The sequence below is a fragment of the Gadus chalcogrammus genome, chromosome 1 (genome assembly GCF_026213295.1).
Source record: "Gadus chalcogrammus isolate NIFS_2021 chromosome 1, NIFS_Gcha_1.0, whole genome shotgun sequence".
Taxonomy (NCBI): Eukaryota; Metazoa; Chordata; class Actinopteri; order Gadiformes; family Gadidae; genus Gadus; species Gadus chalcogrammus.
This window is the reverse complement of record NC_079412.1, coordinates 6,512,163-6,534,694: the sequence shown is the minus strand read 5'-3', so window position 1 is coordinate 6,534,694 and position 22,532 is coordinate 6,512,163. Positions and strand designations below refer to the sequence as shown.

Below are 22,532 nucleotides of genomic sequence, written 5' to 3'. Positions count from 1 at the left end.
AAAAATCATTTTTTTGAGTGTGCAGCGTACTGTTACCTCAAACGGATTTAGTAACTATAGGTCTCCATCTAGTGGAAGTAAAAAGTTATTGCGCGTTAATGTTAACGCTAATGTCTACATTGACACCAGCTGGACAGAATATGCAATGGCATGAAGGAAGCGGAGGTAACAGTCAAATTTAAATTTAAATTTCAAAAAAGCTTTATTGGCATGAGAAACAACAAACACATTGCCAAAGCAGGGGAACAATAATGAGGTAGTAGTATAATACAACGTTCAATACAAAATATACAAACATATCAGATATTAGAATGTTGAATTCTCAATGCATAAAAAATATAATATGGGATATTATAACAATTCCAGCAACCAGGCCCGGCTCTGGGCATAGGCAGTATAGGCGAATGCTACGGGCGCATCCATCCGCCGGGGGCGCCGAAAATATGGGATTCTTTTTTTTTTTATACTGTATTCATCTTACTTTAACTTCAATTTTTATATTTCTTAATACCAGTAGTTATTTCGAAATAAATATTAGACAACATAACATAACATGCAAAATAAAAGAGCGCCCTAGTTTCCACTCTCTCCGCGCCCCCCCCCCCCCCCCCCCCTAAAAGGGACTGCGGTCATGCCAGCCGACCCAGTTTTTGCCGTACCTGTATATACTATCATACCTAAATAATATCTAATGTCTCATATTTCAATATCTAGTGGGCTTTTATTTTGAAACTACACATCAGAATGTCCTGAAACTTCTTGGGTGACCTTATGGTGTCTTGAACAATCGCCCTGAGCCTGGAATAACAGGGCATTTTATTTTAAATTTAATCCAAAATCATATGTAATATGTCTCATATTGGACATTTTGGTTGGCTTTTATTTTGAAACTCCACATCAGAATGTTCTGAAACTTCTTGCGTGACCCCATGGGGTCGTGAACTATAACCATGAAGTGAAATGGCCTGAAATAACAGGGCATTTTCTTTTAAATTGAATCCAAAATCATTTTTAATATGTCTCATATTGGAATTCTTGGTGGGCTTTTATTTTGAAACTCCATATCAGAATGTTTTGAAACTTCGTGGGTTACCCTATGGGGGTTTGAACTATAACTCTGAAGTGAAATGAGCCTGGAATAACAGGGCATTTTCTTTTAAATTGAATCCAAAATCATTTGTAATATGTCTCAGATTGGAATGTTTGGTGGGCTTTTATTTTGAAAGTAAATACCACAACGGCCGTACACTTCCTTTGATAGTATTTGCTTTTATTGACTGTCTTTTTGTATGTACCCGACGAATGCTTTTATTTTAAACTAGTTCTGAGACGCTATTACCGTAATGGCTAAGTATATACAGGTACGGCAAAAAACTGGGTCGGCTGGCTTGACCGCCGATCTCGATGAGTCGGCTGGCATGACCGCAGTTAAAAGGGGTAGGGGGGGCACAAGCAAAAATCTTGCCTAGGGCACCAAATTGGTCAGAGCCGGCCCTGCCAGCAACTCTAGTACCTCTAAATTCAATATACAAAGTACATACACAGTATTTACAATGTGGAGGATGTGTGCGATAGTGAAATGATTGTGAAAAGGTGAGTCCAGGGGGATGAGTCTCTATTAGCAGCTCTGATTGGTCGGCTGCAGTGGTCACACTGGTCACGCGGTTCAGCTTGTTCAGGAAGTGTTCGGCGGACGTTTTGAATCTGAAGACAGTTCGTCGATCTCTGACCCTTACGAGTCGTCATTTGATCCATGCATTGATTTACAATATTCATACAGTGATCTGACAAGTGTATGTAGTTACATCAGTGGACAAATCCCTCTCTTAATCATTTTCAAATAAAATTAGCTTGTATTTAATATTATATCCCTTTGGAATACTTTGTTACCTTGGTTAAAGGTTTGATTGGTTGCTGTTTAATGCTTTGATCTATTTTTTTCTAATTAAACTGAATTACATTTTCCTTTAACTTATTTGGTAGGCAAGACCCATCACATTGTGATCTATCTACTTCTTGTCTACCCATGTAAAGGTAATGATTAAAGGTGCAGCATTGTGGGGCGTCCCTAGCGGTGAGGTTGCAGATTGCCACTAGCACGCAGTATTCAGTCTTGTTAACGAGACATTTCTAATGCCTTGTTTCCACCGAGCAGTTTGGTGTGGAGCGGGACAGCTTGGTTACGATAATACTGGCCTATTTTATGCCGATTGTTGATAGCCGCGGCAGCTACGTAAGCTACATCATAGCAGCGCGACTCAGTGTAGCCTGCTTATAAATTCAACAAATAGAAGAAACAACACATTAAACAAAGAGCAACAATGGAGTACGTACAAAAAGGACGGCAAATTTGCGCAACATTTTCTTCAATAAACAAACAAGTTGTACACTAATACCTTGCGGGTACTGTGATTGTTGTGTTTATCTCCTTGTCGCACGGTGACGATTCTGTCGACCAATCAACGGATCATGGATGGCGTGTTTAGCTCCAAGTTTTCGGCACCCTTTCAGACCGCTTGGTACCCCAACGGAGGGATGCTGAAAGTAGGAGCGCCTCAGCACGCTTATTCTGGGACCCTGCCCAACTTTTGGCAATGGAACCACAAACAAAATGGATTGGGCCGCACCGAACCAAAAATGCATTGCTCGGTGGAAACGAGGCATAAGAAGTTATTTGCTCTAATGGCCTTGGGTGGAAATACTTTGCTTTTGAAGTCGTCCATTTTTCCTTGTTGTATTTTTTCCATGCTTTCCATGGCCTTTCATAGCCTGGCCTTCCCAGACCATCGTCTGGTAGGACCAGACGTGAGTGACAAACGTTCACTCACTCGGAGGCGGGTGTCTGTAGAAGTTTTAAAATGATTGGATCTGCCCAGTGCCACTCTGGATCTGCCATAACCAATCGCATAGCGTTTGGTCGTGACGTATGTCATGCGACGGGACCGGCTCCTTCACCACTAATGGAGCCAGCTGGAAAATCAAACTTTTCCCGAACCCGGTGGGGAGAAGCGCCACAACATCATTGCCACCAACAAAACTCTGCAAAGCTTGTTCTTGCTCCGGCTTTAATTGATCGATTTTCGGCAGCGATCCCACAACAGACCGAATAGCTTCTCTCGTATCCTTCTCCATTGTCTTCCTCTGACTACAACTGAAACTGGCGTGCAACCTAGACGTCATCGTTCTCATCCACTCCCTCTGTTCGCTGATTGGACCGCCAGAAATCTGGTTTACATGGAACGCATTTACATTAAGCAGACCCAGACCTAGTACTGAATTGAAATGAAGATTTAGCGGAAGTAGGTTGGTGGGCGGTGCCAGGCTAGGCCTTTCATATACTATGGTCGAAACAGATGGAAGAGGTAACATAATTCTAAGTCATCGACTCCAACCCTCCTACACCCTTATCAAGTCAAAGAAGTGTCAAACCATTGCACACTGGTATAAGCTGATTAGCTGATTTATTTTGTGAACGCCGTGTTTCGCTGTTGCTTCTTCAGGTTCACTATTCTACACTCTTATCGGCGTCAACTTTTCTGCAATTTGGTGTCACGTACGATCCTCAAAGAACATTGTTATTGACGCATGCTAATGCTAATTGTCTTGTGGATCGTGACCTCACTGGTGGTGAGTCATGGTACACAATATGGCCTGGGTAAAACACTAGACTGGTGAGTCATTGTACACACTATGACCTGGGTAAAACACTAGACTGAGGAGTCATAGTACACTACACACTATGACCTGGCTTTCGAAAATCATATCCCCCACTCCCTCCAAACAACAGCGATGGAGAAATAGATGCAACTGGGAGGGCAGTGTTATGCAAAAACCTATGGTACACAATAAATAAAACACACTCTCTAAAATACATGAAAGATAATTTTATGTGGATGAAAAACTACCAGTCAACATTGTTGCACATGACTTACACAGCGTGAATGGTCAGTGCCCAATGAACACTCTCACCTGAATTCAAGAACAAGAAGGAGAAATATTTGGTTTAATAACATATTTTGCATTGCACTCAAAACAAGGCCCCAGTCAAAGCCCAGGGAAATGACCCCACGCCCAGGTTCTAACCTGAAGTCCACTCACCTAGGAGCTGAGTGCTGCTGGGGAGGAATTATCAATACAAATCAGTGTCTGGTCCAGAACTTAGTGAACAGCCAGGAGTCAGCTGGAGCAGACCATCACGGGTTTGGGATTAGACCACCTGACCAGAGAGATGTGACACCAGCACCTCAACAAAACTCAGCCCGACATTCCTCAGGGTCAACATCACAGAAGACGGGGTCAGGCAAGGAAATATGGGAAATCTGTCACTGAAAAGACAAACGTATAGGTCTATATACACAAATATATTAAATTGACTCACATTATTTTGCACTTTTGCAATTCTTTAAAGCTAGGAAATGAGAGAATAATCCAAAAGGACGAGGTTGAGAATATCATGTGATGGAATGTTATCTGTGATGATCTCAACAACTCCTTCAACAGGGGGCTTCACATGGGACTCATCCTCTTAAATTAGTCAGCCAGGACTTTAAGGTTTGCTCAACTTCCAGGAATCCAATGTGGGAGCCACCCCTTTCCCCCCTCCCCCTCCCCCTTCCCCTAACCCCCTCCCTCTCTGTAGGCTGTACAACACTAGCTCACCTTGCATACCTTCAGGTTGCGTCTTGTCACACGGAAACAACGTGCTGATTGGATGGATATGGGCTCTTACCTGCCAGGTAGAGCCAATGCTGCATCACTATTGGATGAGTGGGAGTGATTAAACTCCTCCCACTTCCCTATCTACTCAAAGGCATACTATTGCAGGCAGCACTTTGCTAGTGGAGAAGGATGTGGGAAGCTGTGTGCTAAACTGTGGAATAACAACGCACTGTGAGGAGGACAAGGACCGGAGACACTTGGACCTTTCAGGTAGGGAGAATCATAACTAATAAGAACTTATGGTGAAATCTGAGGACTTCATAGTAGGGTAGGAGTGGAAGTTTGTTGAAAGAAAGCGGCCTGATCTAATGCCATTTAAAGTACAAAGATTGTGTCCAGTTAATTTATAATTGAAAAGATTTTGTCATATATGAAGCTGAACCTGATCCTGGGTTAACCAGTACATGATAAGAGTAAGCTTTCCATAGTCCAGCTGGGTTTTGCATGCTCATTTGTCTGTACTTGTTAGGGCTCGATGGAAGAGGTGGAATCCTCTGTTTATTAGAGGCCTTTCAAAATGGTAATTTTCACGGACAATAGATTGTTTGTGCTCTCTTGTCTTTGTAAATGTTTTTTGAGAGTAGATGATTAAAAATAAAAAGTCAGATGCCAGCTGAAATAAGCAGCATTCCCAAACTCTTGTGCTTGTTCGGATAATGAGAGTTGGCCCAATTAGAGATCACCCTACAATAGACCACCTGCTGTATGACCGGCCAATGAGCAGGCAGTGGCTACATCAAACCCATTGTTTAGCTGAGCTGGAGCGTGAGCAACTCTAGTGACAGTGGAAGCTTGACGAAATCATTGCATGTGTCCACTTGCCTCGGGCCTTAGTGTGTGAATAAACTACTGGCAGATGTGTGTGTGTGTGTGTGTGTGTCAGAGATAGTCACCAGGTAACAGATGCTGATGTCTAGCCTGCTCACCTTATTGACTTGCTGACTCACACTAGCTTGACGTGTGAAGATATTCCTGGCAGTACCCTGATAATGAGATTCTGTCTCAGCCAGAAATTTGTTCATCTTTGGTGAACAAGTTAACCAAATGCATAGTTGCATGCCAAAAAGTCAACTATTGTCTGAGGCTACTAAATAATGTTGAGTGTTTCTGTTCACCAAATGATTCTTGCCATCATCTACAGTGTTAGGATTGCGACTTCATCTTCTTGGCTTGTGTTATTTTGACACTTTCAGTTTGCAAAGTCACAAGTTTCTGCGTGTGCTGCTACTCGGGAGTAAAGAAGGGAACGGTATCGCAGACACCAAGGCGAGATGGCCTCCGTCGCTTCCTTCAACCGCAGCCAGTGGTCCTCCCAGTCGCTGAGGGTCACCGCCAAAGAGCTGTCAATCGTCTCCTCCAGGGGCAAGAACAACGCCATCGCAGAACGCTTCTCCAAGTAAGGATCTCTCTCTCTCCCTATCATAGTGTTTCACTCCCACTGGGGCATTCTGTCTCTCTCCCCCTCTCTGTGTGTGTGTGTGTGTGTGTGTGTGTGTGTGTGTGTGTGTGTGTGTGTGTGTGTGTGTGTGTGTGTGTGTGTGTGTGTGTGTGTGTGTGTGTGTGTGTGTGTGTGTGTGTGTGTGTGTGTGTTCCTTGTGATGTCATTGGTCAACGGATTATGTTTTCTGTAGCTATGGAATACATTTGATCGAGTACATGGTTGACCTCAGCCGCGCCCACACCGCTGCTTACCAGCAACACTCCTCTGTGTGTGTGTGTGTGTGTGTGTGTGTGTGTGTGTGTGTGTGTGTGTGTGTGTGTGTGTGTGTGTGTGTGTGTGTGTGTGTGTGTGTGTGTGTGTGTGTGTGTGTGTGTGTGTGTGTGTGTGTGTGTGTGTGTGTGTGTACAACACAGACCCACTAGTCTCCAGTTACTCATCTGCTCTCTTAGACCGCAGCATCAAGAGAAGTTTGTTATGCTGTCGACCACTCAGAGTATGGCAATACTACATTACCTGTAGTATTGCATTCCTTTGTTGATTAAGATACTTGAGAAAAATATGGTGCCAAACAAATTTATTTCTTCTTGTGCCTTTCCATATTCTGGCCACTAGGGGCCACTATTCAACATCCATCACCATGGAGATAGACAAGGGGTTATTAATGAATGGTATGGAAGGTTCATACTAGCAGAACTTAATATGGCCTAACGAGGCTAAGAAGAGGAGAGGTGTGTGAAACACCACGTCAATACATTTCAAAGCTCAACCTGAGTAATGGTGTGTAAGCTCATGAAGGTTTTCAGATGAAACGGGGTCGTGACATGAGACTCAAAACGTATGCTTTGAATCATCCCTCTTCGAACGGCTGAATCTGGCAGAATCAAGGGTCCCACATGGACACGGGCTCTCGACTCCATACTGACTCTGTGTTTCTTCTGGAAAGATATGATCAGAGGTCCATGCTATCTGCCTCTGATCCCTGGCTACTTCCTTCATCCTCAGATACCAGATGGCTGCAGAGGAGAGCAATGCAGAGAAGAAGAAAATGGTAAAAACGCACTCGCACTCTAGAGTATACATGCGCACTCTAGAGTATACACGCGCACTAGTGTACACGCGCACTAAAGAGTATACACGCGCAAACTAAAGAGTATACACACAGAGACAGACACAGACACTAAAGAGTATTCTCTCTCTAACTCTCCATCTCTCTATCTCTCTATCTATCTATCTATCTTGTACACAGAGAGACACACTAAACTTTAGTGTGTCTCTCTGTGTATACTCTTTAAGGACTAAAGAGTGTACACAGAGAGACACACACTAAACTTTAGTGTGTCTCTCTGTGTACACTCTTTAGTCACTGAAGAGAATACACAGAGACACACTAATGGGTGTAAACAGAGAGACACACTAAAGAGTGCACACGGAGAGACGCAGGCAGTACAAAGCCTCTCCTGTTTGCTCCCTTGCCTGCTGCGCCCGTACGGCCACATGTTGTCCTGAAGAGTTAATCCTGCTTTAGGCGGTAATCTGAAGGTAACGCAGGCGTCTTCCAACGCACAGCGCCAGCTTGGCATTGGATCCAGAGACACGAGGAGGGAAGAGTTTCTGTAAACAGAGCATCGGTTTACCGCCGTGTCCACGAGTCAAGCAGCGGAATGTTCCGGTTCTAGTGTTAGAGGGCCTGGGGCTCTCTCTTGTTGGACTGTAAGCCGCCTTACTATCCCAGGTCAAACATTTCAGGGGCATTGGTTATTTCGTGGTGATTTGTGCGCTGCTCATTAAATGGCTGCTTTACAGCCAGCCTGACGTGACGAGCAGCAGGCTGCGGTGAGGAGGGGAGAATCTGAGGGGTGGTTTGCAATTGCTATTGCCCTCTTCTCACGTTTGCCTCCTGAAAGAGACTTGTAACAAGAGTACTGTTTTGGAAACGTAGAGCAGTCTTTCTCAAATGGTGTTTTTCTTTTTAAATAAAAGTATGTGGGAAGGTTATTTTTCGTACCTAGAAGAAATAGTTTTTTACTTGTGGTCTGCTACCTTTTTCTCATTTCCTGCCCCCACGGCCCCCTACCGCCCCTTCACTGACTCTCTCTGTTTCACATTTTCTTCGAGAGCCCACCCCCTTCTCCTCTTTCTCTCTCTGTGTGTGTGTGTGTGTGTGTGTGTGTGTGTGTGTGTGTGTGTGTGTGTGTGTGTGTGTGTGTGTGTGTGTGTGTGTGTGTGTGTGTGTGTGTGTGTGTGTGTGTGTGTGTGTGTGTGTGTGGAGGGGTGGGCCTTCGCTTCATGCTGATCTGATCACTTCTTCAGGCTCACATCTGGGACAGCTTGTAGTGCGTGCAGCCGGTGAGTGGGTAGAAGCTCTCTCTCTAGCGTTGCTCCCTGACTGGACTCCGTCGGTCTTCTGCCTCCTCAGGTTTCTCTTTTGATCTTTGGTTGATTCTTTAGTAGAGAAGTGTTTGATTCTGCATTGGCTAATGTTTCTCTGGAGTCAAACTAGTGGATATTTATGCATGTATGTATGTGTTTCTAGTAAGTTGTGTTAATTTTTTAGGGTTCGTGTTGACAATGCTAGACTTCGTTCACTTTTTAAGCCTGATTGTAACGTTTATTGGGATTGGCACAATTCCTTTGTTGGGGGAGGACTCAGAATCAAGGCGTTAAAGTTTGTATTGTTTAGTTGGTAGGTTGTCTGAGAGATTTGAAGTGCGGTTTGAAGGGTTTGTTCTAAGGGTAGGTGGGTCTGAATGTTAGAACGCTGTCTCCCTTGTTGCTCTGCTGTGTCTGAACCTTCTGAGACCCCCGGTCGCTGCTAAAGGAATGCTGTCACAGCAGACCTACTGCTGGACCAAGGCTCACAACATGACCTACTGCTGGACCAAGGCTCACACCATGACCTACTGCTGGACCAAGGCTCACACCATGACCTACTGCTGGACCAAGGCTCACACCATGACCTAGTGCTGGACTAAGGCTCTCAACATGACCTACTGCTGGACCAAGGCTCACAACATGACCTAGTGCTGGACTAAGGCTCATAACATGACCTAGTGCTGGACTAAGGCTCAAGACATGACCTAGTGCTGGGCTAAGGCTCTCAACATGACCTAGTGCTGGACTAAGGCTCACGACATGACCTACTGCTGGGCTAAGGCTCATAACATGACCTATTGCCGAACCCATGTGTGTTTGGTCTCCTCTAGGTGGTGGAAGCCTTGCCTCAGACACTGTGCAACGGGAATCTGAATGTCCTGAAGAAACGCTGGGAGCAACCGCAGCAGGCTAGACCCTCCAGCTCCACCAGCACCACCAGGCCCACCAGCGCCACCAGGCCCACCAGCGCCACCAGGCCCACCAGCGCCACCAGGCCCACCACCACCACCAGACCCCCCAGCTCCAACAGCACCAACGGCACCACCAGACCGCCCGCCAAGCCGACATCTCTTCAGCAGCGCGCCGTCCCTACGCCGAGACCTCTAGCCCCCGCCGCCCCGCTGCTCAACACCCAGGAGGACACCCCGAACACCTCCTCCCAGCCCCCGCCCCGGGAGCCGCAGCGGGAGCCCCAGGCCACGCCCCAGGCCACGCCCCGGGCCGGAGAGGCGGCGGACATGGAGCGGCCGGAGGGGGGCGCCGTGGAGGTCCCCGAGGAGGAGAAGGCCAACGTGCCGCTCAGCAGCCTCAAGATGATGTTCGAGAACGGGGGAGCTGGCCAGGTAAGCCCCCCTGCTCCACGACGGGCCCTATGGGCCCTAAGAAGCGGTCCTCTGGTGGTTCTGAGGCGTAGGGGCTGGGTGGAGATCCACCCCACCTCAAACAGCAGAGTGGGTGGTGCTGCCCGGGACAGAACGCCTGCTTGTTCTTCAGGGTCTGCATGACGGCCCTCTGGCTATCATGCTATTAGTCACATGACCCGTGTTCCTCTCCCCCCCCCCCCTCCCCCCCTCCCTCAGCTGACAGACGCCCGCTCTGTTCCAGCTGGAGGGGTCTGACCATTTATGGAGACGCATGTCCACATAGAGCTGTCACTCAGTGGTCACATGGGTGACACCATGACTGCTTCCCTCTGAGGACCCTTTGATGAACGCAGAAGAATTAAAACGGGGTGTTGATAGGAGGATGGCTTCAAGAGGAATGGTGGTTTAAAATGGAGAAGGTTCCTGTTCAAACCATCTCCATGGAAATCCCTGTTTTCCTGGGGCCTGGTCAGGCTGTTTTCCTGGGGCCTGGTCAGGCTGTTTTCCTGGGGCCTGTTCAGGCTGTTTGCCTGGGGCCTGTTCAGGCTGTTTGCCTTGGGCCTGGTCAGGCTGTTTCCCTCTGGCCTGGTCAGGCTGTTTTCCTCTGGCCTGGTCAGGCTGTTTTCCTGGGGCCTGGTCAGGCTGTTTTCCTCTGGCCTGGTCAGGCTGTTTTCCTGGGCCCTGGCCAGGCTGTGTTTATAATATCTGTCAATAATCGGATCATGTTCATGTTCAGAGTAGATTGTAGGATTTGGTACATTGAGAGGTTGTGGCTAACACCTCATTCGTCTGTCTTCCGGTGTCTGCTGTCTGGGGCGCAGTAGCTGTGTTACAGGATGTAATGAAGTCTTATGTGAGAAGCTTAGTGAGCAGACGAGGTAAGTGGGATCTAGAGCCAAACTTTGACTGTCGTCCAGCAGCCATCCCATCCAGGTCCTCACTATGATCCTCTGATCCGATGGGGACGGACACTGGTCTGGTTCCTCACAGGCGAACACGTGGTGAAGGACCCCAGAGAAGGTGGTCCTCATGTTGCCTGGGGTCCCTGGTCTGTTCTCTGGTCCCGAGGGCCAGCGTGGTCCGGGACCTTGGGTCCCTGGTCCGTTCTCTGGTCCCGAGGGCCACCGTGGTCCGGGACCTTGGGTCCCTGGTCCGTTCTCTGGTCCCGAGGGCCAGCGTGGTCCGGGACCTGGGGTCCCTGGTCCGTTTCCTTTAAGAGGGGATGATGTCATGCAGGCGGGCTGCAGCCTCTTGACTGAAGACAGCTGATCTGCTGACTGAGGCCCCTCAGGCCCCTCCCCCTGGCCCCTCAGGCCCCTCCTCCTGGCCCCTCAGGCCCCTCCTCCCGGTCTCTGCTGCCCCACACACTCCACTGCTCATCAGTCATCGTCTCCCTTTCATGTTCCTCCTCCCTTTCTTCATCCTGTTTTTTATCTATTTCCCGCTGTTTACCCTCTCCGTAACTAGTAGCAACCCCCCCCTCATCCCTCTCCCATCTCTTATCCCATCAGTCCGGAACGAGTTGAGGCGGGGGAGTGGTCTAATGTAGTCCTCAAGGGGGGGGGGGGGGGGGGGGCGGGGGGGGGGGGGGGTATAATGGAGCCCTGGGGGGTGTGTGTGTGTGTGTGTGTGTGTGTGTGTGTGTGTGTGTGTCCGGGGGGGGGGTGGTGGGCGGTGTCATGCAGTCATGAGGCAACGTGCTTCAAAATGAATCGAGCTGACCCTTCTTTGTCCCGCAGTACAGCAGCCCCCCCCCCCCCCCCCCCTCCTCCGCCAGCTGCTTCTCTTTAGACTCCAACATTTCCCAAATGCTCCCGCCCCTTCTAGTACTACACACACACACATACACACCCACACACACCCATTCCCAGCGCTGCTCCAGTTCTCCAAAACACACACACACAATCTTTCGGCCACACCCTCAACACCTGCTCCCAGTCAACCTCCCTCTAAAACCATCTGCACCCCACCCACCCACGGCAAGCCCCCCCCCTCCTCCTCCTGCAGGACAGCTCCACCAGGAGGTCTCAGTCCAGCTCATTACTGACTGGGACTGGTGCCTGTTCCTCCTCCCTCTCTCTCCTCGCTCTGTCCCAGTGTCTCTCTCTCTCTCTCTCCCTCCCTCTCTCTCTCTCCTCGCTCTGTCCCAGTGTCTCTCTCTCTCTCTCTCTCCCCGTCTCTCTCTCTCTCCTCGCTCTGTCCCAGTGTCTCTCTCTCTCTCTCTCCCTCCGTCTCTCTCTCCTCGCTCTGTCCCAGTGTCTCTCCCTCTCTCTCTCTCCTCGCTCTGTCCCAGTGTCTCTCCCTCTCTCTCCCTCCCTCTCTCTCTCCTCGCTCTGTCCCAGTGTCTCTCTCTCTCTCTCTCTCTCCCTCCCTCTCTCTCCCTCCCTCTCTCTCCTCGCTCTGTCCCAGTGTCTCTCCCTCTCTCTCTCTCCTCGCTCTGTCCCAGTGTCTCTCTCTCTCTCTCCCTCCCTCTCTCTCTCCTCGCTCTGTCCCAGTGTCTCTCTCCCTCCTGCTGGAGCCCAGAGCTCTGGCTATTGATCTCTCTGTAGATTAACCAGATCCCTGCTTTGTCTGCTTTGGATTCCCTGAGAAGTGCCATCTTGTGCACTTGAAGCGGCCCGCCTTGTGGATCTAAGGTCTCTCCTGGCCCTTCAGAGGGGAGGTAGCTATGTGCTTGTTGTTGATTGTGTCAGTAGTGCTACAGTCGGCGCCGTCTGAAATGTATTTCCTCTGAGGTTCCCTGATTGTCTTGTGATTGTTTATCAGTGTAATCAGCTTGTTCCTACTGATCTCCCCGGAGCGCTGAAGAGTGTTCTGAGGACACGGCCGTCCGCCAGCCTCCTGTCTCAGTGGCCTCTAGGGGGGAGGGAGCTGTTGCCTACATGTAAACTTGCGGTTACATTTAGTTCTTGAGGTTTGTCAGCAGTTCCTCTCTGTGAACACGGGTGTGCGTGCGTGTGTGTGTAGGTGAGATGTTGTTGCAGTGCAGACTCTGCACTAGAGCTTTCCGGTTTAGGGGAGGAAGTTGGCTCACCGCACGTTTGTCTGGCTTTAGAAAGGAAGAGGCAGAACACTGTTGACTGTTGAGTAGTGCGCCGTTACTGACTTGTGTTTGTTGACTGGGTGTGTTGTTGGGGACAAGGGGGTTGCGGTGTTGGGGGGACAGGGGGGACAGGGCGGGGGAGTGTGGTGTTGGGACAGTCTGTCTGTCCAATGGTCTGGCGGTGGCTTTAAGGGTGTCTGGATTAGTGGCATTGTCTCGTCTACCCAGCCTGGCCCTGCTGTTTCTCTACATCCCTCCCCTAATGACGCGCGCGCACGCACTCCGGCACACACCCACTCCGGCACACACACAGCCCTCCTGGGGGGGGTTGATAATCCTCTCGGGCCGATCCATTCCCGTGCGGATGAAGGGGTGCTCCTCGTGGCACTGGGGGTCCGCAGCCCGTCAGTCTTATCATCACTCATTGCTTCCACATGGATGTGTCCTAATTGGCCAATAAAGGGCGTCCCAGTAAGGCCATTGGGCGTCCCAGTAAGGCCATTGGGCATTGGTTCATTTTTGTTGGCCCTGTTAGCTTCACTTTAGTGACCCGCAGACACACCAGTCTCTGACTGTAGACCCCCTCTCTGCCTGGAGGCCAGCCAAACCCCACGCGCTGCCCAGCTTTTCCCTTCAGAACTGATCGATTGGGGTGGGGTGGGGGGTTCTTGATATCCCATTTCTGTGTTGGGAAGGTTCTCCAGTAACATCAGGATGTATGGTAGCGATATGATACACCAGTATGGGGGAAGGGGTTCCTGCAACCTTCAGTGGTCATCAGGTCCTGTGGCACAGTGTATTTGTTGTAGTGGCGAGCAGGAACTTAACCTCCTAACCTCCACACACACCCCATTAGTTGGGGGGGGTGGGGGGGAGTGAGTGAGTGAGTGAGTGAGTGTGTGTGTGTGTGTGTGTGTGTGTGTGTGTGTGTGTGTGTGTGTGTGTGTGTGTGTGTGTGTGTGTGTGTGTGTGTGTGTGTGTGTGTGTGTGTGTGTGTGTGTGTGTGTGTGTGTGGATTAACGGGGTGGAGACTGCACCCTGCCTGTCTTTGATTCCGTGTCCCTGCTCTCTTAATTGAGCCTTTGTTTCCCCTTTTTGGAGACGTGTTTTCATCAGTCTTCCGCAACTTCCTGTCTGTTTGCAAGAGTGCCAGACATCTAGCCTGTGGGCATCACACTGGTGTTTCTAGCAGTGTGAATAAACAGTGTTCCTCTTTGCTCAGGTATCTAGTGAGCAGGAAGAGACGGGAGGAAATACTGCAGAAATGGACCATCTATCAGGAGGTAAGCACACACACATACTTTACACACATTTTATGAATATAAATAATTTGGTTTAAAATTACCTGAAATGTATTTTCAGTTTAGACGGCATTATCTTTTTCTGCAAGGGGTGCATTCAAAATCCCACCATCATGAGCATATCATACATTGTTGGCATAACATCAAAACCAAGAACAATCAACTGTTGGAGGTATTCAGAGTGAGGAGGTGGTCCGTCTTAGTGAGTTAAAGGTGAGGAGGTGGTCCTCCTCAGTGAGTTAAAGGTGAGGAGGTGGTCCTCCTCAGTGAGTTAAAGGTGAGGAGGTGGTCCTCCTCAGTGAGTTAAAGGTGAGGAGCTGGTCCTCCTCAGTGAGTTAAAGGTGAGGAGGTGGTCCTCCTCAGTGAGTTAAAGGTGAGGAGGTGGTCCTCCTCAGTGAGTTAAAGGTGAGGAGGTGGTCCGTCTTAGTGAGTTAAAGGTGAGGAGGTGGTCCGTCTTAGTGAGTTAAAGGTGAGGAGGTGGTCCTCCTCAGTGAGTTAAAGGTGAGGAGGTTAGGAGGTGGTTGAGTTTGATGAGCCTCCAGACTCATTCAGAACTCCCAGGAAGAGTCCGGGTGATCTCAACTGTTGCTTGTTCCTTCTGTACAATTGATTCTGTATTAATGCAAGTGGTCAGTGTCAAAATGATATGACATGGAAATCCTTGACCATGTTGAAATAAATACTAAAGGGTCAGTAAAGTCTAATGTAATGTAGAGAGAGAGCAGAGTCCTCGTCTCTCCCTGTGATGTAAAGAGAGAGCAGAGTCCTCGTCTCTCCCTGTGATGTAAAGAGAGAGCAGAGTCCTCGTCTCTCCCTGTGATGTAAAGAGGGAGCAGAGTCCTCGTCTCTCCCTGTGATGTAGAGAGAGAGCAGAGTCCTTGTCTCTCCCTGTGATGTAAAGAGGGAGCAGAGTCCTTGTCTCTCCGTGATGTGTGTGTAAAGTGTGTGTGATCCTGTGTAGGGCCGGACGGGGCCGAGTCCACCCCTCTGAAGGACAGGATGGCTCTCTACCAGGCTGCTGTCTCCAAGCAGGAAGCCCTGCCCACCTCCGTCAGTGTGAGTGCTCCTGTCACCCCCGACCTCGACACAACGCTCCGCATGACATTCAGTTACTTTAAGGCCCATCCCATTTCTACCCCTTACCCCTTCCCCTTGTTTGGAAGGGGTAAGGGGAAGGGGAAGGGGTAGAAATGGGATTGGGCCTTACAGTGCAAGCCAAGAGAGCCCTGTGTTTCTACCGCGCTGAGCAGAGCCCTTTTCCCTTTAGTTTCAATTTGCACTAAATGGTAAACGGACTGCATTTATCTTGCGCTTTTCATACCAGTGGCCACTAAAAGCGCTCTACAATAAATCTGGCCAAACAATCACCCATACATTGATACACCGACGGCGGTGTCGGCCACGCAGGGAGACAGCCAGCTCGTCAGGAGCAGTCAGGGGGAGGCGTCTCGCTCGGGGACCGCCTCGACACGCGCTAGGTCGGATATAGGAGGAGCCGGTGGTCTAACCAGCAACCTTCTGGTTACCAGCCAACCCGCTCTACCGCCTGAGCAACACGCAGTCCCTAACGTTCCGAAAGCACATTCACAGCCACCATCTTGGTTATACACGAGCAAACATTTTTGAATAACTAAGCTAACAGTTCTTATCCTCGGTGCGTCCCCGATTGACTGCCGACACACTGCCTACTAAACATAACCGTCTCTTCCCTACTGGGATGAGAACCTCAAGCCACACTGTGTGTGTGTGTGGTGTGTGGTGTGTGTATGACGGTGGCCAGAGGTTCCTGTGTTGGTTGTTACATTGAATTGATTGCGGCACATGGCCTGCCTCCTGGTCACCTTAAACTTGACCATCTGTAACCAATCCCTTAATAGAAGCACCTGACAGCCAAACATTATGTGGCTGTGGGCAGCGAGGGAGTGATCCATCATCATACTCTGTGCCTGTGTGTCTACAGAGTGACCAGCTGGATAGCTACAGTGGAAAGCAGAAGGAGAATGTTCCCCCCTACAGTCCAGACAAGGTGAGTACCTTCGCTGTGGCTACATGTTACTGGCTAGAAATTAAGTGTTGTTCTTTTTCGCCCATGCTTTCACTACAATGCAACGATAATTCCACAGCAAGATATTCTATGTGTACGGTATATTTAAAATTACACAATATGTGCTCAAGGTCTAACGTCAGTGTCTTGCTCTGAGCCAGGCTGACTGTCTGGTTCTGAAGGCCGTCTGGTCCTCCGTTATCCAGTAGAACACTTGAGCCACAAGCTAATGGAAATGTTTCCCTCCCAGCAGGGTCCGGACTCTGAGCCCAACAGCAGGAAGCCCTCCAGCTCCTCGGACACCAACGGTAACTCCCTCTATCTGTGTGTGTGTGTGTGTGTGTTTCAGAGATTAGACCACCAGGGATGGGTCTCTACTGTAGCAGTACCAGTAGCTCCAGGCTGCTGCTGTATGGGTTCTGTTTCCAGACTTTGTTGGCGATGAGCTGAATTGGTGATCGTCCCAAGCATTGTTTAAATGGAGGCAGGCTTTTGAGTTCAGCTCTATCTTGTTTTAACATGGAAACCCCCGCTTTGAAGCTACGGCCTGGGAGGTCCCGCCTCAGGAGGCTGGGTTTCCAGGTCGCCCAGTATTTAAGTCAACATTCAGGGAACGCACAATTTCCGGTTTCGGAAACCCAGAGCGGCTTGACCGGGACAGAGCTGGTAGGCAATAGGTCATCTCTCCATCGTTTAGTTAAACAAACAACATCATAACACCCAGAAGTAACGTATTGCAAGGCTATCGTTAGTTCCTACTGTCCTGATGTTGCCATAACACTACACTTAACGTGACAATGTCTTCATTGAAATAGATAAAAAAAAATCAGCTGTCCTGAAACCAAACATCACGACAGAGCTGTGAAGTACTTTATTCAGAGTTCTGGTTAACGAGTTTGAAGTTGAAAAGATATTATAACTTGAAACAGGACTGGTTTGTGACCCCCATGTTTGTATCTTCCGTGTGTTTGTACAATGCCTCCCTCTAGTGTCTGGTCTTGGTAATTGCCCGCTTACATTTATTTTCTTTAAATCCACCAGGCGGTGGCAGCAGCAGCGGCACCCCGGGGTCCTCTCAGCCGAAGAGGGTGAGCACGCCCTTATGGGATTGATAAAATAAACGAGTATCATATATATTATAGACTGTATGGCTGTGGAGATTCAGAGTTTCAAAAGGTGGGGGTCTAAATTCTGCTCAGAGGATCTGTTTGTTTATGGACTGCATTTCCTTTTTGTAGCAAAACTTCCGCCCCCCGGCGAGGGAGACGTGTGTCTCCTGTTCCAAGACGGTCTATCCCCTGGAGCGCCTGGTGGCCAACCAGCAGGTGTTCCACAACACCTGCTTCCGCTGCACGCACTGCAACACCAAGCTCAGGTGAGGACCCAGAGACGCAATCAGTCAGTCAAATGCGTTGCGCAATCCACTGTTAACGTCGGCTCCTACGTGAGGTCTCACTGCGTTGTCCTCCGTCCCCCTCGGCCCAGCCTGGTGAACTACGCCTCTCTGCACAACAACGTCTACTGCAAGCCGCACTTCTGCCAGCTGTTCAAGGCCAAGGGCAACTACGACGAGGGCTTCGGCCACCGGCCGCACAAGGAGCTGTGGGGCGCCAAGGGGGAGGCCGGGGAGGGCTCACCGCAGGCCAGGACCGAGACCAGACCCAAGCCCCAGACCCCGGCTCCGGAGCTGGACAGTCCCAGCGTGGAGGACTCCCCTCTGGCCGCGGTCAACGTCCTCATGGCCACCATGGAGACCATGGCCCAGGGCTCGGCGGAGAGACCCCCGCGGCCCGCAGAGACCCGCCGCCTCAAGATCTCCTGGCCCCCGCGGGCCGAGGCGGAAGGGGAGGCTGCCGGCGGGGGGCCCGCCCTCACAGCCGTGACCCCTGCCCTTAACGGGGCCTCCGCCACCGCCAAGCAAGTCCGAGCCAAGTGGCCCCCGGAGGAGGAGCTGTCCTCCCTGTGCGCCCCCGGGGGGGAGAGCCCCGAGGCCAGCGAGCTGTCCGGCATGCGCAGGAGCTCCTCCCTGAAGGAGCGCCGCCGGCCCTTCACGCTGGCCACTCGGAGCGCTGCCCCCGACGGCCCCCCAGAGGGCCCCCCGGCCCCCCCGCAGCCACGGGATCCGGGGCACCAGGGCGATGGCCTGGGGCCCTCCACCAGCATGGAGCTACAGCAGCCGCAGGCCGGCGGCCAGTCAGACGACCCGACGGCCACGCGGGACAGCTGGGTGGATGACGAGGAAGAGGAGATGGAAGAAGAGGACATCCTTTTGGATGAAGAGGAAGAGGTGCCATCACTCCAGGGGAGTCCCATGGAGCCCGCCGGGCTGTCGTCCGCCGACAGCGAGCAGGGGGCCGTCGGCGACCCGGCCCTCCAGGACGCGGGCCCCTGGGACCGCGAGGAGGAGACGCCACCAGAGAAGGAGGCGCTGTCTGTGGAGGAGATGATCAAACGGAACCGTCACTATGACGACGAGGAGGAAGAGGAGGATGTATGAATGCGAAGCTCTTCAGCAGTGTGCTCTCAGGTCCTCCTCTCCTTCATCTCATTGGACCACTGCTGCTTCACTCCAGACACTTGGTGCCTCTCTGACCGGTGTTTCTACCTTCTGACCTTCTTGAACCTTGCAAGACATTCCTAAAATATTAGCATCTCTCACTGTCGGTGACGGTTTAAGAAAAGTGTTTGTCTGATGCAAGTTGATTTTTAAATGTAAAGAAGTACATCTCATCCTTCAAGTACTTATTTTTAGATTTCCAGGTAGGCTGAGGTGAGTGCTCTTGTGCTACGCTATGCACTTGTTATTACCCAGAATACACCTGGGCCTCTGTAGCATGAGACGGGGAATACTAGGGTTAGAAACAATAGATGGCTCAAAGGATGTTCTTCTGCCCCCTGCCTTTCTCTCACTTTCCTCCTTTTTTATGATGTGTAATGCAAGCAAATACTGCTACCATCATTGTTTTATGTGGACCAAAATATGTACTGTTCATACAAATAAAGAATTGTTATACTCAACAGGACTGGCTATGAACAATAATTGAATCAGTTTCAAAATGTTCCCTTTAGAGGGGACTTGGTAGACTGAGGGATGGAACTACAACCAGGTCCAGCTTCTGAATACATTTCAGAGGGACCACTGAGTCAAATCAAATAAAGCCTACAATTATTTATAAATCACATTTTATGTTTTGCTAAGATAATTCAAGCAAATGAAAAGACACATTTGACATTCTCTTTTGAAAGGTGATTATCAGACATGTTTACCTTGTTTGGGGATCAAGATGCCCGCCTTTATTGCACCAATCTAAACTTAAACGCACGATCCACACGGCCAAACTATATCAGTAGCCTATAGTTACATAGGGACATTTGATATGTTATGGTTAAATGTACCTGTACAAAAGTCAATTCACAGCCTGCAGGCAGCAGCTTCTCCTGATTCAACTGACTACACACAGGAAAGGTGTTTCAAGGTATATTGTGGATAACATCTCAGAACCTCCTGACACCAGATGGGGTGTTAAAGCTAAGTTCATTGGTAAGCCTCATCATCACTGCATGGTTCTGTCATTTGCTAACTAGACCTTGTATCTTAAAGTCCACTAGCTTTAAAAGGCTAATTCTAAAACCTTCCTGGGAGGGAACAGAGGAATGTACTTGGTACGACACACTGTCATTGTATTGGAAAAACAATCTCCAAAACCTTTAGCTAGCTAGATTGATATTTATGTGTTGACTTTGGAGTTTAAGGTAAAACGGACACAGGACATAAACAAGCATCTGGAGAAGTGGTTGGTCAGCCAACTAAGTGGATAAATAGTATATTTTAGGGGAAAAGATTCAAGAGTAAAAGTAAAACATCAAAGGAAGATTGAAAAACAAGAGCATACATAAAGCATAGTAGCTAACAAACGGAAATAATTTGGCATAGAAAACCAGCTCCCCTTAGAACAAAGCAAACCATCTAAAAAAGACAAACATTGGCCCTGACAGACACCTTTAACAGGGACACCTTTAACAGGGAGGCCTACAGCTCCGGCTCACTGGGGGGGGCTGAGGTAAAGTGCTCATGGCTACATGCATCTCAGTACGTACAGACTCCTGCTTTGATTTCATCCAAACGCATGCAGCAAACAGCAAACGGCCCACAACATCAAATGTCAGTATCTTCAAGAATGTCCAGCAGTAAATTCAACATGTCCACTGAGAAACAAAATGTTTTTTTTTAGAAGGAATCCATTGGATAAAAAGAAAAAGAAAAAGGCACACCATTGTCACTGTTCAACGTGAAGGGGAGGGAGGGTGGAGGTCAGAGGACCCTGCGAGGTGGGGCACAGTGCTTTGGGTGACTAAGGCAGGGGTCGGCAACCTGTGGCTCGTCCACCCCTCTGCGGCGGCTCCATGCAGCTTGGATTCTTTTTGACATTAATAATACAAACAATTGTATTACTAACCCTTTATCTCAAAGGGAACATCTCTTATTTTGGAGATCAAGGTGATAGTGTGACACTTAAATAGCTAAATAAAGTGTTTTCATATTTTGTAAACTAACATAAGGGTCACATCCTACACCAACACATTTCATTAATGCAACAAACGATAGGCTATTGGTTTTTTGATATGTAGTATAACTATATGTAAAACGCTAGATGTTGTGTTGTCTTCATTTTAGGGGTTGAACAGCTTTTGAAGCTCCAGATACATCTTATTTGATGGGAGGGACCAAAAGTGTCTGCTTGCCGACCCCTGATCTAAAGGATCTCTAAATGGGACTGCCTACGGGTGCAGCTATATAATGCCAGGCAGTTCCATTACAGTTGTTTTACATAGATATAAAAAAGTCATATTTTAATATAAATATTTGAATAGGACCTCTTTTGAGTAAAATATGAACAAATGATCTCTACTTTAGTCTTCTCCATCTTCTTCGAAAATAACACAACCGGCAATGGTCATTATCAGCTATAGAGGAAAGGAGAAATGGCTGGAAAATATTAATAGTTCCTGCAGCAAAATTGCTGCATTCTTACGAATGCGCATGCCTCGCAAAGAGAGACCGAGATTGAGAGAGAGAAGCAGAGAAAGAGAGACAGACCGAGAGAGAAGCAGAGAACGAGAGAGAGAGAGAGAGAGAGAGAGAGAGAGAGAGAGAGAGAGAGAGAGAGAGAGAGAGAGAGAGAGAGAGAGAGAGAGAGAGAGAGAGAGAGAGAGAGAGAGAGAGAGAGAGAGAGAGAGAGAGAGAGAGAGAGAGAGAAAGAGAGAGAGAGAGAGAAAGAGAGAAAGAGAAAAGCAGTGAAAGAGGGAGACAGACAGAGAGAGCGACAGACAGACAGAGAGAGACAGAGTAAGAGAGACAGAGAGAGACAGAGACAGCGAGAGAAGGTTGTCCTCCTTTCTATGATAAGTGTGGCCCTCGGGGCCGCTGGCCTCACAGAGGGTGGTGGTCCTTCAGGAGGAGGGGCCGATGAGGATGAGGAGGTGGCGGTTCTTGGTGATTGCATAGCTCTGCCGTGGGCTCGCAGCAGGTGGGCGGGCTCCAGCTGCTCAGGGGGGCCCCGCCCTGTTCTCCATGCTCCTAAATCCACAGGCTGCTGTTGTCATGGTGACCACAACAGCAAGGTCATGGACGCCATCTTCTCCCAGGTCAGCCGCTGAGGGGGTGCAGGTCCACCTTGACCTTCTCCCCGCTGCTCAGCATGCCCACAGTGGGGTAGAGGCCCCCCAGGGGGACACCCACCTCCCGGCGGCCCATCAGCTTGCCGTTCCGAGTGAAGAACACCTGCAGGCCACAGGGGGGCGACTCTGAGTCAACACGGACCCAGCTGCTGGGTGACATGGCTCAGAGAGGTGGAGTACGCAACCAGTGAAACACACTAACACACACTGATACACAACCAGTGAAACACACTAACACACACTGATACACAACCAGTGAAACACACTAACACACACTGATACGCAACCAGTGAAACACACTAACACACACTGATACACAACCAGTGAAACACACTAACAAACACTGATACACAACCAGTGAAACACACTAACAAACACTGATACACAACCAGTGAAACACACTAACAAACACTGATACACAACCAGTGAAACACACTAACAAACACTGATACACAACCAGTGAAACACACTAACAAACACTGATACACAACCAGTGAAACACACTAACAAACACTGATACACAACCAGTGAAACACACTAACAAACACTGATACACAACCAGTGAAAC

At 49.2% G+C, this 22,532-nt stretch overlaps 2 protein-coding genes across 5 annotated transcripts in view; one reads left to right on the top strand and one right to left on the bottom strand.

The window, feature by feature from the left end:
• Nucleotides 1-4,692: 4,692 nt before the first annotated feature.
• Nucleotides 4,693-19,558, top strand: lima1a (LIM domain and actin binding 1a). 4 transcript variants are annotated; one of them, XM_056585525.1, is made up of 11 exons: nucleotides 4,693-4,929; nucleotides 5,913-6,115; nucleotides 7,163-7,208; nucleotides 9,364-9,876; nucleotides 14,163-14,223; nucleotides 15,203-15,297; nucleotides 16,202-16,267; nucleotides 16,539-16,593; nucleotides 17,327-17,373; nucleotides 17,524-17,660; nucleotides 17,771-19,558. In XM_056585525.1, exons 2-11 carry the CDS (start codon nucleotides 5,991-5,993, stop codon nucleotides 18,780-18,782), a joined length of 2,157 nt encoding a protein of 718 aa, XP_056441500.1. In that variant the 5' UTR covers nucleotides 4,693-4,929; nucleotides 5,913-5,990; the 3' UTR covers nucleotides 18,783-19,558. The 4 variants fall into 4 exon arrangements, with proteins under 4 accessions (XP_056441500.1, XP_056441449.1, XP_056441402.1 ...); XM_056585474.1 differs by having other exon boundaries at nucleotides 5,960-6,115; nucleotides 16,536-16,593; nucleotides 17,771-19,557; XM_056585427.1 differs by having other exon boundaries at nucleotides 16,536-16,593; nucleotides 17,771-19,557.
• spryd3 (SPRY domain containing 3) overlaps nucleotides 18,597-22,532 on the bottom strand; it is a 51,290-nt gene continuing 47,354 nt past the window's right edge. The window contains exon 11 of the mRNA XM_056585611.1: nucleotides 18,597-22,067. Within this exon, the coding sequence (XP_056441586.1) occupies nucleotides 21,933-22,067 (135 nt within the window). The 3' untranslated portion in view covers nucleotides 18,597-21,932. The remainder of the gene's footprint in view (nucleotides 22,068-22,532) is intronic.